The sequence below is a fragment of the Pseudophryne corroboree genome, chromosome 1 (genome assembly GCF_028390025.1).
Source record: "Pseudophryne corroboree isolate aPseCor3 chromosome 1, aPseCor3.hap2, whole genome shotgun sequence".
NCBI lineage: Eukaryota > Metazoa > Chordata > Amphibia > Anura > Myobatrachidae > Pseudophryne > Pseudophryne corroboree.
In genome coordinates this window covers 717183591-717194759 of record NC_086444.1, presented here as the reverse complement: position 1 = coordinate 717194759, position 11169 = coordinate 717183591, and the positions used below count along the sequence as shown (strand labels likewise).

The following is an 11169-nucleotide window of genomic DNA, read 5'->3' as shown; positions in this document are numbered from 1 at the left end:
TGTATTACAAGTTGTGAGAATATTGTTCTGACACTGCTGTATGTAATTTGATAAGTGTACACACAATCTTTTAAAATGACAAATAAGATGTCATTTCCGATTGTGTTATGATTGGCCACTCCATAGTTAAATACTATGTATGTTCACAGTACTAACATGTCTTGATATAGGTTTCTATGTGCCAAACCTGTCAACAAACATGTGAGAAGTCTTTTGTATTGAATAAAACATCTGAGGTAACCGGCCACTTACCTATTTTAATGGTCCGGGTTCCATTCTTTGACAGTGTCCCCCCCCCCCCCCCCCCCCCCGTATGCTATCATTTTCATATTAGTGTTTTACACCAATTATGAGGGAATGTATGTAACAAACCCTTTTTACCATATACTTTGGGCTACATCCAATTTTTGGGGGTTTGATTTTATGCACCAAACTGACCGCACTGGGAAGAACCACCTAACCTTGATGGGACTCGATGAAAGCCAGATAGGAGCATTTATATATGTATAATCGTGAGTGTGGTACGCAGTATATAAACTCATTCCTGGCATCATATAAAAAGAAACCTTTATATATCAGCCTCTGCTGATATGCCGTACGCTGCCTTTTTTTAAGCTTCTTTGGTTGAACTGAAGAACAAAAAATACCATTATGCACTTTTGACCAGGTGTGTGTAATTGTGAGTTGGTTATGCTACTTCACTTCATTCTGTAAAGATTCAAGATTTCTACTGAACCACCTTTTGTGACTCTCCTTTGAACTTCTATTCGTTGATACCTAATGATAATACTACACATTGTGCTTTTATAATTTTTAATTCCACGTTTGGTGAGATCAATGATTGAGTGTAGTCACAATTTGATAAAAACAAGAATACAATAGCCAACATCAACACCACTATAAAGGAATCTATGGTATATTCTATTGATTGCTATTATAACCATAACTACTAAAATATAGTTTTTGTCTTTCAAAATTATTGGCCCTTTAAAAAAACTAAACAAAAAAAAAAACGAGCAGACACGTCCGAATTATGCCAATGCCTGTATCTTGCAGACTACTACAATTCCCACTTGGTGCTTAGTAGCAGATCTGCTTTGGAAGTATCAGTCCTCAAACTAAATGTGTTTGTATGTACTCCACTAAACACATTAACTATATTCCATACCTTATACTTTAAAAGTCACTTGTCTGTCCCCATCCATTAGAGTATTATTCCAACTATTTAGAACATGTTGTTCTTACCTGAATACTTCTCAGCCAAAATGCTAGTTGGGAAGGGAAAAAGACCTCAGATCCCCCCCTTCCCCTTCCTCCCTATTAAGGAATCTGTAATATGAATGAGACTGCTTTTGCGGAGATTCTTTACTCCTTCTTTCCTTTAATTACATATTCTTTATTTATTGGGTTTAAAAATGTTAAAAACCGTAGTTACAAATGTGAGTTGGTCTCATATGTATGTAATTTGAGACTAAATATGTCTATACTTGTTCTGTCACTTACAAAAAGTTTAAAAACTTTGCTCTAGATGTTGAACTCCAATCAAGATTCCAAGATATTGCTGTCAAAGGTGAAAATTACTTTCCAGAAGATTTAAAGCACAGTCACACTGGTAATTGTAAAATGATTTCATTTTTTATTGCTTCTTCTTTCGCCTGACATGTGCTTTTCTGTGAAGGACACAGGTTGCAGTTAAAAGTCCATAACAGAAGTTTACTGTCCAGCAGCTCATTGCTACATTACAATAATATTCATTTCAATTTGCCAGGCAAAGGAAAAACACTAAGAATTAGTGGTAAATTGATTCTTTTTGGAAAATCATTTCAGATAGTGCAATAATATAAGTAGATGAAGTGTTCATGAAACTCAGGTGCTCACTGTACTGGATTCTTCTGACGTAGGGGTCCAGGAAGTGTCCTGTATTGATGAGGTTGAGACTTTGCCTAGAAGACAAAAATACGATGAGCAGAGGATTGCTGCTGCGGGATCACTGACACCATGTAGCGGAAATAAATGGAACAAGTAGTAACTAGAGCAAAAGGTCAGTTATTCGGAAATTATAAGATTTGCATGAACATGAAGTTTGCAGAAACATAAGGGATAAGCAAGTGGACCAAAAGCACAAAGCAAAATAAAACAGTATATAGAAAGCTGAAGGCAGAACTTCCACATATAACCATAAAATCCTACTATTAACTTATGCTAATGTACACTCAATATGAGTCTGATACAGCAAGAAATGAACTTGTCATTGAAACACACATATTGGGTCAGAGGTAAAGCTGTGAGATAAACTGTAAAGAAAAGGTGAGATCAAGGCTAAACGGTTCGGTCTCATGCAATTAATGATTTATAGAGAGATTAAATTAACAAAATACAATGTCTGTAGTAATATACATTCACACACAGTGTGAGTGTATACATTATATGCACCGTTTGTGTACTGCCTATGATTTGTTACATCAGGATTACAGCCCTGGAGTGCCATCCACCGCATCCCTTGTATATTTTGACGGACTGGGTGTACTGCTTAGTAAATGACAAACACAACACAAGCGGTAGACTACTGTATGCAAATGAATGGCTCATGCTGGCTTTGTCTGGAGAAGGGAAACCAGAAGGCACATTCATTTGTAAGGCATATCAGCATTGTGCATGCACCGAGAGATCGAAAGATGCCTGGCGTGAGTGAGCTGTCAGCTGCCGGGCAGCTCTAACGTCGGGCGTCTTTTTTTTTTTTTTTTTTGCCGTAGATGTATCTTATACACATCGCTATGCGAATAGGATGCACAAGCAGCTTCTGCTGATTAAAATTATATGCTGCAAGCCAATATTCTGAGTGAGACCGCGGATGTATCTGCTAATGAAATTCTATGTTACAGTGTTTTCCTGGAAATCACTGTAACATAGCATTTTGTATGCATACAGAATATAGGCATGCCACATATCATTTTAATCAGTAGAAGCTTTTTGTGCATCCAATTCACATAGCGATGTTTATAAGATGCATTTACGGCAAAAAAGAGACATCCAACGTTAGCAAATATGCCCGGCAACTGTGGGCTCACTCACACCAGGCATCTCTCAGTGCATGCACAGGGGGTGGGATTAGTGGTGGGGGAGGCTGCCTAATAAAACAATGGGGAGACCTAGGAAGAAGTACAGTAAACTTAGTCTCATAAAGACTACACTTGGTTGTACTGCCTAGTACACAACACGGCCGGAACACTACTGAATGTAAAATGAATGGCTCATGCTGACATTTACTAAGCAGTACACCCAGTCCATGAAATCACAAATCTCACAGGGGTGGGATTGGGGTCGGGGGAGGTTGCCTATTAAAGCAATGGGGAGGCCCGGGAAAAAGTACGGTAAACTCAGTCTTTGATAACTTGAAAAGCCATACTTGTATATCTGTGTAAAAAGTTGCATCTACAGTTTTTTATCTGTGTGCATGTCTGAGTCTGTATATTAAGCACAACAGAGCTTATTACGGGAAAATGTAAATAAAAGTTTGGATGCTACTTTTCACACACACACACACACACACACACACACACACACACACACACACACACACACACACACACACACACACACAAATAAGTGTGTCCTTTGCAGGGATCAAACATGCTCATGAACATGGTAACCGTTGGCGATACCACTATGACAAGAGAACCATCGAGACAGGTGACTGACACCTGCAGTGACACAGTGATGTCGCTCATTGTAATTTTTTTTTATAGTGCTGTGCCTCCCAACTCTATCACTGATTGTAATGATTTGTTTTTCTTTGAGAGAGCTGTGTATAACTCTGAAATGTCCTATCCATTGCGTGCTTTAGAGACGCTCTGTAAATCTTTTTCTGTGTTCACATTTCTAATTAATGTAGAGATCATCTAAAAAAAAAAAAGTAGTTCTTAAAATACAAGCATCGTTTGACTTTACAATGTAGGACTTCACACAAGCACAATGGTGGTTTTCAAAAGCGACACCTGGTGGACAAACACCAGTATTGTACGAAGTGCTTGTTCTTCCAAACTTCTGCACACAAGGGAACCTGGCAGCTCCACGGCAACTGCTCTGAGGGTCTTTTGATCTCCTGCAATCGGATCCAGAGATCTCGGGATATATTTACTAAAATGGGAGTTCTATTTAAGATGGGATGTTGCCCATAGCAACCAATCAGATTCCAGGTATTATCTTCTAGAAGGTGCTAGATAAATGAGAAGTAAAATCTGACTGGTTGCTATGGGCAACATCCCATCTTAAATAGAACTCCCATCTTAGTAAATTTACCCCCTCCTTTTGGGACCCGTGGGTTTGTTTGCTGTTTGCTGAGCTGCTGTGCCTCCTTTTGGATTGTTGTACCATGCTTTTCAATCTTTTGTGTTTGTAAGTGCATCTTTTATTAAATTTGTGTTGTTTTTTTTTTACAAAGAATACTGCATTATATATTTTCTGCGATTTATGTACTTGCACTTCTATACACACTATGTGGAGGCAAGCACATTCTGTCTTACAGATTTAAGCATTCTTCATGCTAAGACTCACCCGAAAGCCATCATCTTGTACCAGTGGAATCATCTGTGAAATGCTGATATATATTCGTGTGTTTGTAAGTGCATCAGTTGATTAAATCCAATAATTGAAAAAGGATCACTGCACTATATATTTTCTTTTTGTCTCTGTGTCCAACCGCCAATAACTATTGTGTGGAGGTGGTCACTATCTTCTAGGTTTATTACAGAAACGGTGGATCATTACCATATGGAATATCTAGGGTGATTATTGTTTCAGTATTATTTCTGATATATGGTGGAATAATTTGTCCTTTGAGCGCCACATGTGTGTGTAACACTTTTCCTATACCATTTGATCTTAGTGTCTTGGATGTACACTTTTGTTATACTCATTTGGGCTGCATCTTTGGTCTCAATTGCGCACTGGAATTCTCACTTCTTCTATTGCCAGTATTGTACCCGACAGAGACTCAATTCATTACACTATGACTGAATACACCACACTGCGACAACGACAAGGCGCAGGCAAATGTAATGCAAATAGCTTTTAGCACTACATGCCACAAGGAAGATAGATGAGCATGGCTATAACCGTATACTTTATTTTGCTAGATAGTAGAGACCATTCTTAGTAAAGATGAAACAATAGTGCTGGGTTACCAACTAAAATACAAATTGAAAGAATGGATGCACTCACTAGACTTTCAATTAGGGGCCAAGTTTATTCAGCAGATGCCATATTCCAATATGCAATCATTGCTAGTGTTGTGTATTTTCAAGTTGAGTGCACCTGTTTGTTCAGTTTTATATTATTCATACACACATACACAGTGGGACCCGGAAAATGCTGACTAAGCTAACAGCTCCTACAAATTCCTTTGTGGTACACCAAGAATGGGTCATTCCTCTTCGCCTGTTTCATCATATCCTCTGCCGGGCCATCAGTGAATCCCCAGTTATTCTGTGTGCTCCACCATTTCATCCCCATCTATCAAAGTGATCTGCCTCCCCACTGTGGTCACTATGTGTTCTCTGCTATCAGCCAACAAATATATACTGTATATGCAGTCCCAGTGTGTCCACTGCAAGCCCCCATGGACCACTCAGTGTGTCCTACCCAAATGACAGACCGTTACTAGAGTGCTCCCTAGCTAGGCCAGCGATATCCTCCTTAAACATCATGACGGAACAAGCTGAATATATATTTTAACACTAGGAGAGAGCTGTCCTGCTGCAACAGAAAAAGGCAGCACAAAAAAAAAATCACAGAAGAGATGATGGGGCCAATCTGTAACACACAGTGCTACCTACAAGCTGCACAGTGGCAATATACCTACAGGTCACAGGTTACAAACACAATATACTATAACAGCGGTGGCCAACCTGTGGCTCTTGAGCCGCATGTGGCTCTTTCTTTATTCAAATGTGGCTCCCAACACTCTAAATCATGTGACCACAACAGATACAGAAACCGCTGCACTCCAGCCAGACACGCAGCAGCACTACAGGGACTAAAAACTGAAGGAGTCAGATACTAGAGGTGAGACACCCACCAGCAAACAGAGCACACATTAGGGACTGCTGCAATGGCATGAGTTGATGGGACTGTAGTGATACATGGGGGTGGGCTAGAGTGACACATGGCAGAGCTGGCTGGAGAGACACAGGAGGGTCCTGGCAGGAGTGACGCTGGAGGGTGCTGGAAGTAGTGACACATGGGAGAGCTGGCTTGAGTGACAGGAGGGTATTGGCAGGAGTGACACATGGGAGAGCTGGCTGGAGTGACAGGAGGGTGTTGGCAGGAGTGACACATGGGAGAGCTGGCTGGAGTGACAGGAGGGTATTGGCAGGAGTGACACATGAGGGAGCTGGCTGGAGTGACAGGAGGGTATTGGCAGGAGTGACACATGAGGGAGCTGGCTGGAGTGACAGGAGGGTGTTGGCAGGAGTGACACATGGGAGAGCTGGCTGGAGTGACAGGAGGGTATTGGCAGGAGTGACACATGAGGGAGCTGGCTGGAGTGACAGGAGGGTATTGGCAGGAGTGACACATGGGAGAGCTGGCTGGAGTGACATAGGAGGGTGCTAGCAGGAGTGACACATGGGAGAGCTGGCTGGAGTGACAGGAGGGTGTTGGCAGGAGTGACACATGGGAGAGCTGGCTGGAGTGACAGGAGGGTATTGGCAGGAGTGACACATGAGGGAGCTGGCTGGAGTGACAGGAGGGTATTGGCAGGAGTGACACATGGGAGAGCTGGCTGGAGTGACAGGAGGGTATTGGCAGGAGTGACACATGGGAGAGCTGGCTGGAGTGACATAGGAGGGTGCTAGCAGGAGTGACACATGGGAGAGCTGGCTGGAGTGACAGGAGGGTGTTGGCAGGAGTGACACATGGGAGAGCTGGCTGGAGTGACAGGAGGGTATTGGCAGGAGTGACACATGAGGGAGCTGGCTGGAGTGACAGGAGGGTATTGGCAGGAGTGACACATGGGAGAGCTGGCTGGAGTGACAGGAGGGTGTTGGCAGGAGTGACACATGGGAGAGCTGGCTGGAGTGACATAGGAGGGTGCTAGCAGGAGTGACACATGGGGGAGCTGGCTGGAGTGACACATGGTGTAGCTGAAGTGTATTATGTGAAAGTGGCTTTTTCAATGGATTTGGCTCAAATTTTTTTATTTTATGTCCTTCTGGCTTTTTCAATTTATTTTATACCAGGGGTGTGGTCTAGCAGGCACAAGGCCACATTCCATTTTTGCATGCGCGCCATCGGCACGATGTCGGCTCTTTGACATACCCAACAAGGTTTTTTGGCTCTTTGTCACTGACTGGTTGGCCACCCTTGTACTATAATGACAATACACCTCACACAACCTTATTTACTATACTGACAAAATACATTATCTCATACTACTACATATAATCCTACTAGCCTGTGTGTCCCTGACATGCACTGCAAAACACTGGTATGCGACCCCTGCTCACAGTTCCCCCAACAAGAATGCTAGACTATCACTGTGACTAAGGTGAGCTGGAGAACAACAGTGTGGGAGGGACTGGACAAGTCACACCAAGAGGTCCAGGAAAAAAAGGCGAACAATAGAGGAAGGCTGGCAAAGAGATAAAGCCAGATGAACGACAAGTAAAGAGGTGGTGGTGGTGGTGGGGGGGGGGGGGGGGGGAGAAAGAATGGGTAAGAGAGAGAAAGAGAGAGAGAGAGAGAAGGAAAGAAGGGGAGAGAGAGAGAACAGCTCCATAAGGCCTTTAAAACAAGCAGATTAAAGTATACAGAAATAATAAGTAAAACTTATCATTAGCTTCTCACTTCACACTATAGATGCATAGGAACAGTACTGCATTGAATGCATCAGTCATGGGACTTATATATGAGTCGTCAGGTTATTAAACCCTACGCTTCTAAGCATGTTTATGCCCGATATTTAAAAGGGCAGTGCTTTTACTAGCTGTGTTTTGCTATTAAAAGCATTGCCATTTTAAAATTCTGAAGTAAATACGCTCAGGAGTCTAACAAGGCCGTTCGTTTGCGGGTGGTAAACGGAGATAGTAATCCTATCCACCTTTAACAGCCGGCACAAATCTTTCATTAGTTTATAGACAAAAGGGGTACCTTGGTCCATTAAGATTTCTTTCGGTATTCCCAGGCGGGTGTACAGTGTCCATAATTCCAAGGCAATAGTGCTAGATTTCATATTCCGTAGTGATATGGACTCCGGGTATCTGGTGGCATAATCCACTACTACTAATATGTATTGATACCCTCGAGCATATTTTTCCACCGGCCCTATTAGATCCATACAAATTCTCTCAACAGCCGCAGAAATGACAGGGAGTGGCACTAGGGGCACTCTAAACCCTGGTTGCGGTGCTGTCTTCTGACACATTGGGCATTCCTCACAATATCTTTTACTGCAGCATGAATGCCAGGCCAAAAGACTCTTTACTGTATGTGCTGGAAAAACGGAGAGTGGTGTATCTGCACACTTCTATAATCTTGTACCAGGGAGTGTTCCCCTATATTGATAGTAATGATTTATTATTACTTCATATCTAATAATGTACTAATTCCAGTAGGGGGTGCTGCCACTTACAGTAAGGTTAAACACAGTTGAATAAGAGGAGTGTGTGCTGCCCCCAATACCAACTGCTTGTGTTTCCGGGGAACTAATAACCGGTGTACCCTTTTACCCTGCAAAGAGGTTACACGGTACAACAAATTGTTTTTAAAAAATAAGAATTTACTCACCGGTAATTCTATTTCTCGTAGTCCGTAGTGGATGCTGGGTACTCCGTAAGGACCATGGGGAATAGACGGGCTCCGCAGGAGACTGGGCACTCTTAAAAGAAAGATTAGGTACTATATCTGGTGTGCACTGGCTCCTCCCTCTATGCCCCTCCTCCAGACCTCAGTTAGGGAAACTGTGCCCGGAAGAGCTGACATTACTAGGAAAGGATTTGGAATCCAGGGTAAGACTCATACCAGCCACACCAATCACACCGTACAACTTGTGATAACTATACCCAGTTAACAGTATGAACAACAACTGAGCCTATAGTTAAGCAATAACTATATACATGTATTGCAGAAAGTCCGCACTTGGGACGGGCTCCCAGCATCCACTACGGACTACGAGAAATAGAATTACCGGTGAGTAAATTCTTATTTTCTCTGACGTCCTAGTGGATGCTGGGTACTCCGTAAGGACCATGGGGATTATACCAAAGCTCCCAAACGGGCGGGAGAGTGCGGATGACTCTGCAGCACCGAATGAGCAAACTCAAGGTCCTCCTCAGCCAGGGTATCAAACTTGTAGAATTTTGCAAAAGTGTTTGATTCCGACCAAGTAGCAGCTCGGCAAAGCTGTAAAGCCGAGACCCCTCGGGCAGCTGCCCAAGAAGAGCCCACCTTCCTTGTGGAATGGGCTTTTACTGATTTAGGATGCGGCAATCCTGCCGCATTATGAGCTTGCTGAATCGTGTTACAGATCCAGCGCGCAATAGTTTGCTTTGAAGCAGGAGCACCCAGCTCGTTGGGCGCATGCAGGATAAACAGCGAGCCAGTTTTCCTGACTCCAGCCGTCCTGGCTACATAGATTTTCAAAGCCCTGACTACATCTAGTAACTTAGAGTCCTCCAAGTCCCTAGTAGCCGCAGGCACCACAATAGGTTGGTTCAAATGAAACGCTGATACCTTCTTAGGGAGAAATAGGGGACGAGTCCTCAATTCTGCCCTGTCCATATGGAAGATCAGATAAGGGCTTTTACACGACAAAGCCGCCAATTCTGACACACGCCTAGCCGAAGCTAAGGCCAATAGCATGACCACTTTCCACGTGAGATACCTCAGCTCCACGGTCTTAAGTGGCTCAAACCAGTGGGATTTCAGGAAATCCAACACAACGTTAAGATCCCAAGGTGCCACTGGAGGCACAAAAGGGGGCTGAATATGCAGCACTCCCTCAACAAACGTCTGAACTTCAGTCTTTCCTAACCTTTATCAGCGTAGGAATCACTTAATCTGGAATGCCCTTTTCCGTTAGGATCCGGCGTTCAACCGCCATGCCGTCAAACGCAGCCGCGGTAAGTTTTGGAACAGACAGGGCCCCTGCTGTAACAGGTCCTGTCTGAGAGGCAGAGGCCATGGGTCCTCTGATATCATTTCTTGTAGTTCTGGGTACCAAGTTCTTCTTGGCCAATCCGAAACGATGAGTATAGTTCTTACTCCTCTCTTTCTTACAATCCTCAGTACCTTGGGTATGAGAGGAAGAGGAAAGAACACATAAACCGACTGGTACACCCACGGTGTCACTAGTGCGTCCACAGCTATCGCCTGAGGGTCTCTTGACCTGGCGCAATATTTTTTTTAGCTTTTTGTTGAGACGGGACGCCATCATGACTATCTGTGGTCATTCCCAACGATTTACAATCAGCGTGAAGACTTCTGGATGAAGTCCCCACTCTCCCGGGTGGAGGTCGTGCCTGCTGAGGAAGTCTGCTTCCCAGTTGTCCACTCCCGGAATGAACACTGCTGACAGTGCTAGCACGTGATTCTCCGCCCATCGAAGAATCCTTGTGGCTTCTGCCATCGCCAACCTGCTTCTTGTGCCGCCCTGTCGGTTTACATGGGCGACCGCCGTGATGTTGTCTGACTGAATCAGCACCGGTTGGTTTTGAAGCAGGGTTACTGCTTGACTCAGGGCATTGTAAATGGCCCTTAGTTCCAGAATATTTATGTGTAGGGAAGTCTCCTGACTCGACCACTGTCCTTGGAAGTTTCTTCCCTGAGTGACTGCCCCCCAACCTCGGAGGCTTGCATCCGTGGTCACCAGGACCCAGTCCTGAATGCCGAATCTGCGGCCCTCGAGAAGATGAGCACTCTGCAGCCACCACAGCAGAGACACCCTGGCCCTCGGGGACAGGGTGATCAACCGATGCATCTGAATATGCGATCCGGACCACTTGTCCGTGCATGGAACCTGCCGAAGGGAATTGCTTCGTAAGAAGCTACCATCTTTCCCAGGACTCGCGTGCAGTGATGCACCGACACCTGTTTTGGTTTCAGGAGGTCCCTGACCAGAGATGACAATTCCTGGGCCTTCTCCTCCGGGAGAAACCTTTCTTCTGTTCTGTG

At 44.0% G+C, this 11169-nt stretch overlaps 1 protein-coding gene across 4 annotated transcripts in view; it reads right to left on the bottom strand.

The window, feature by feature from the left end:
• Nucleotides 1-1613: 1613 nt before the first annotated feature.
• MFSD12 (major facilitator superfamily domain containing 12) overlaps nt 1614-11169 on the bottom strand; it is a 519470-nt gene continuing 509914 nt past the window's right edge. For all 4 annotated transcript variants that reach the window (XM_063915325.1, XM_063915315.1, XM_063915333.1 and 1 more), the window contains one exon: nt 1614-1943. In XM_063915325.1, coding sequence (XP_063771395.1) covers nt 1867-1943 — 77 coding nt within the window. In that variant the 3' untranslated portion in view covers nt 1614-1866. The remainder of the gene's footprint in view (nt 1944-11169) is intronic.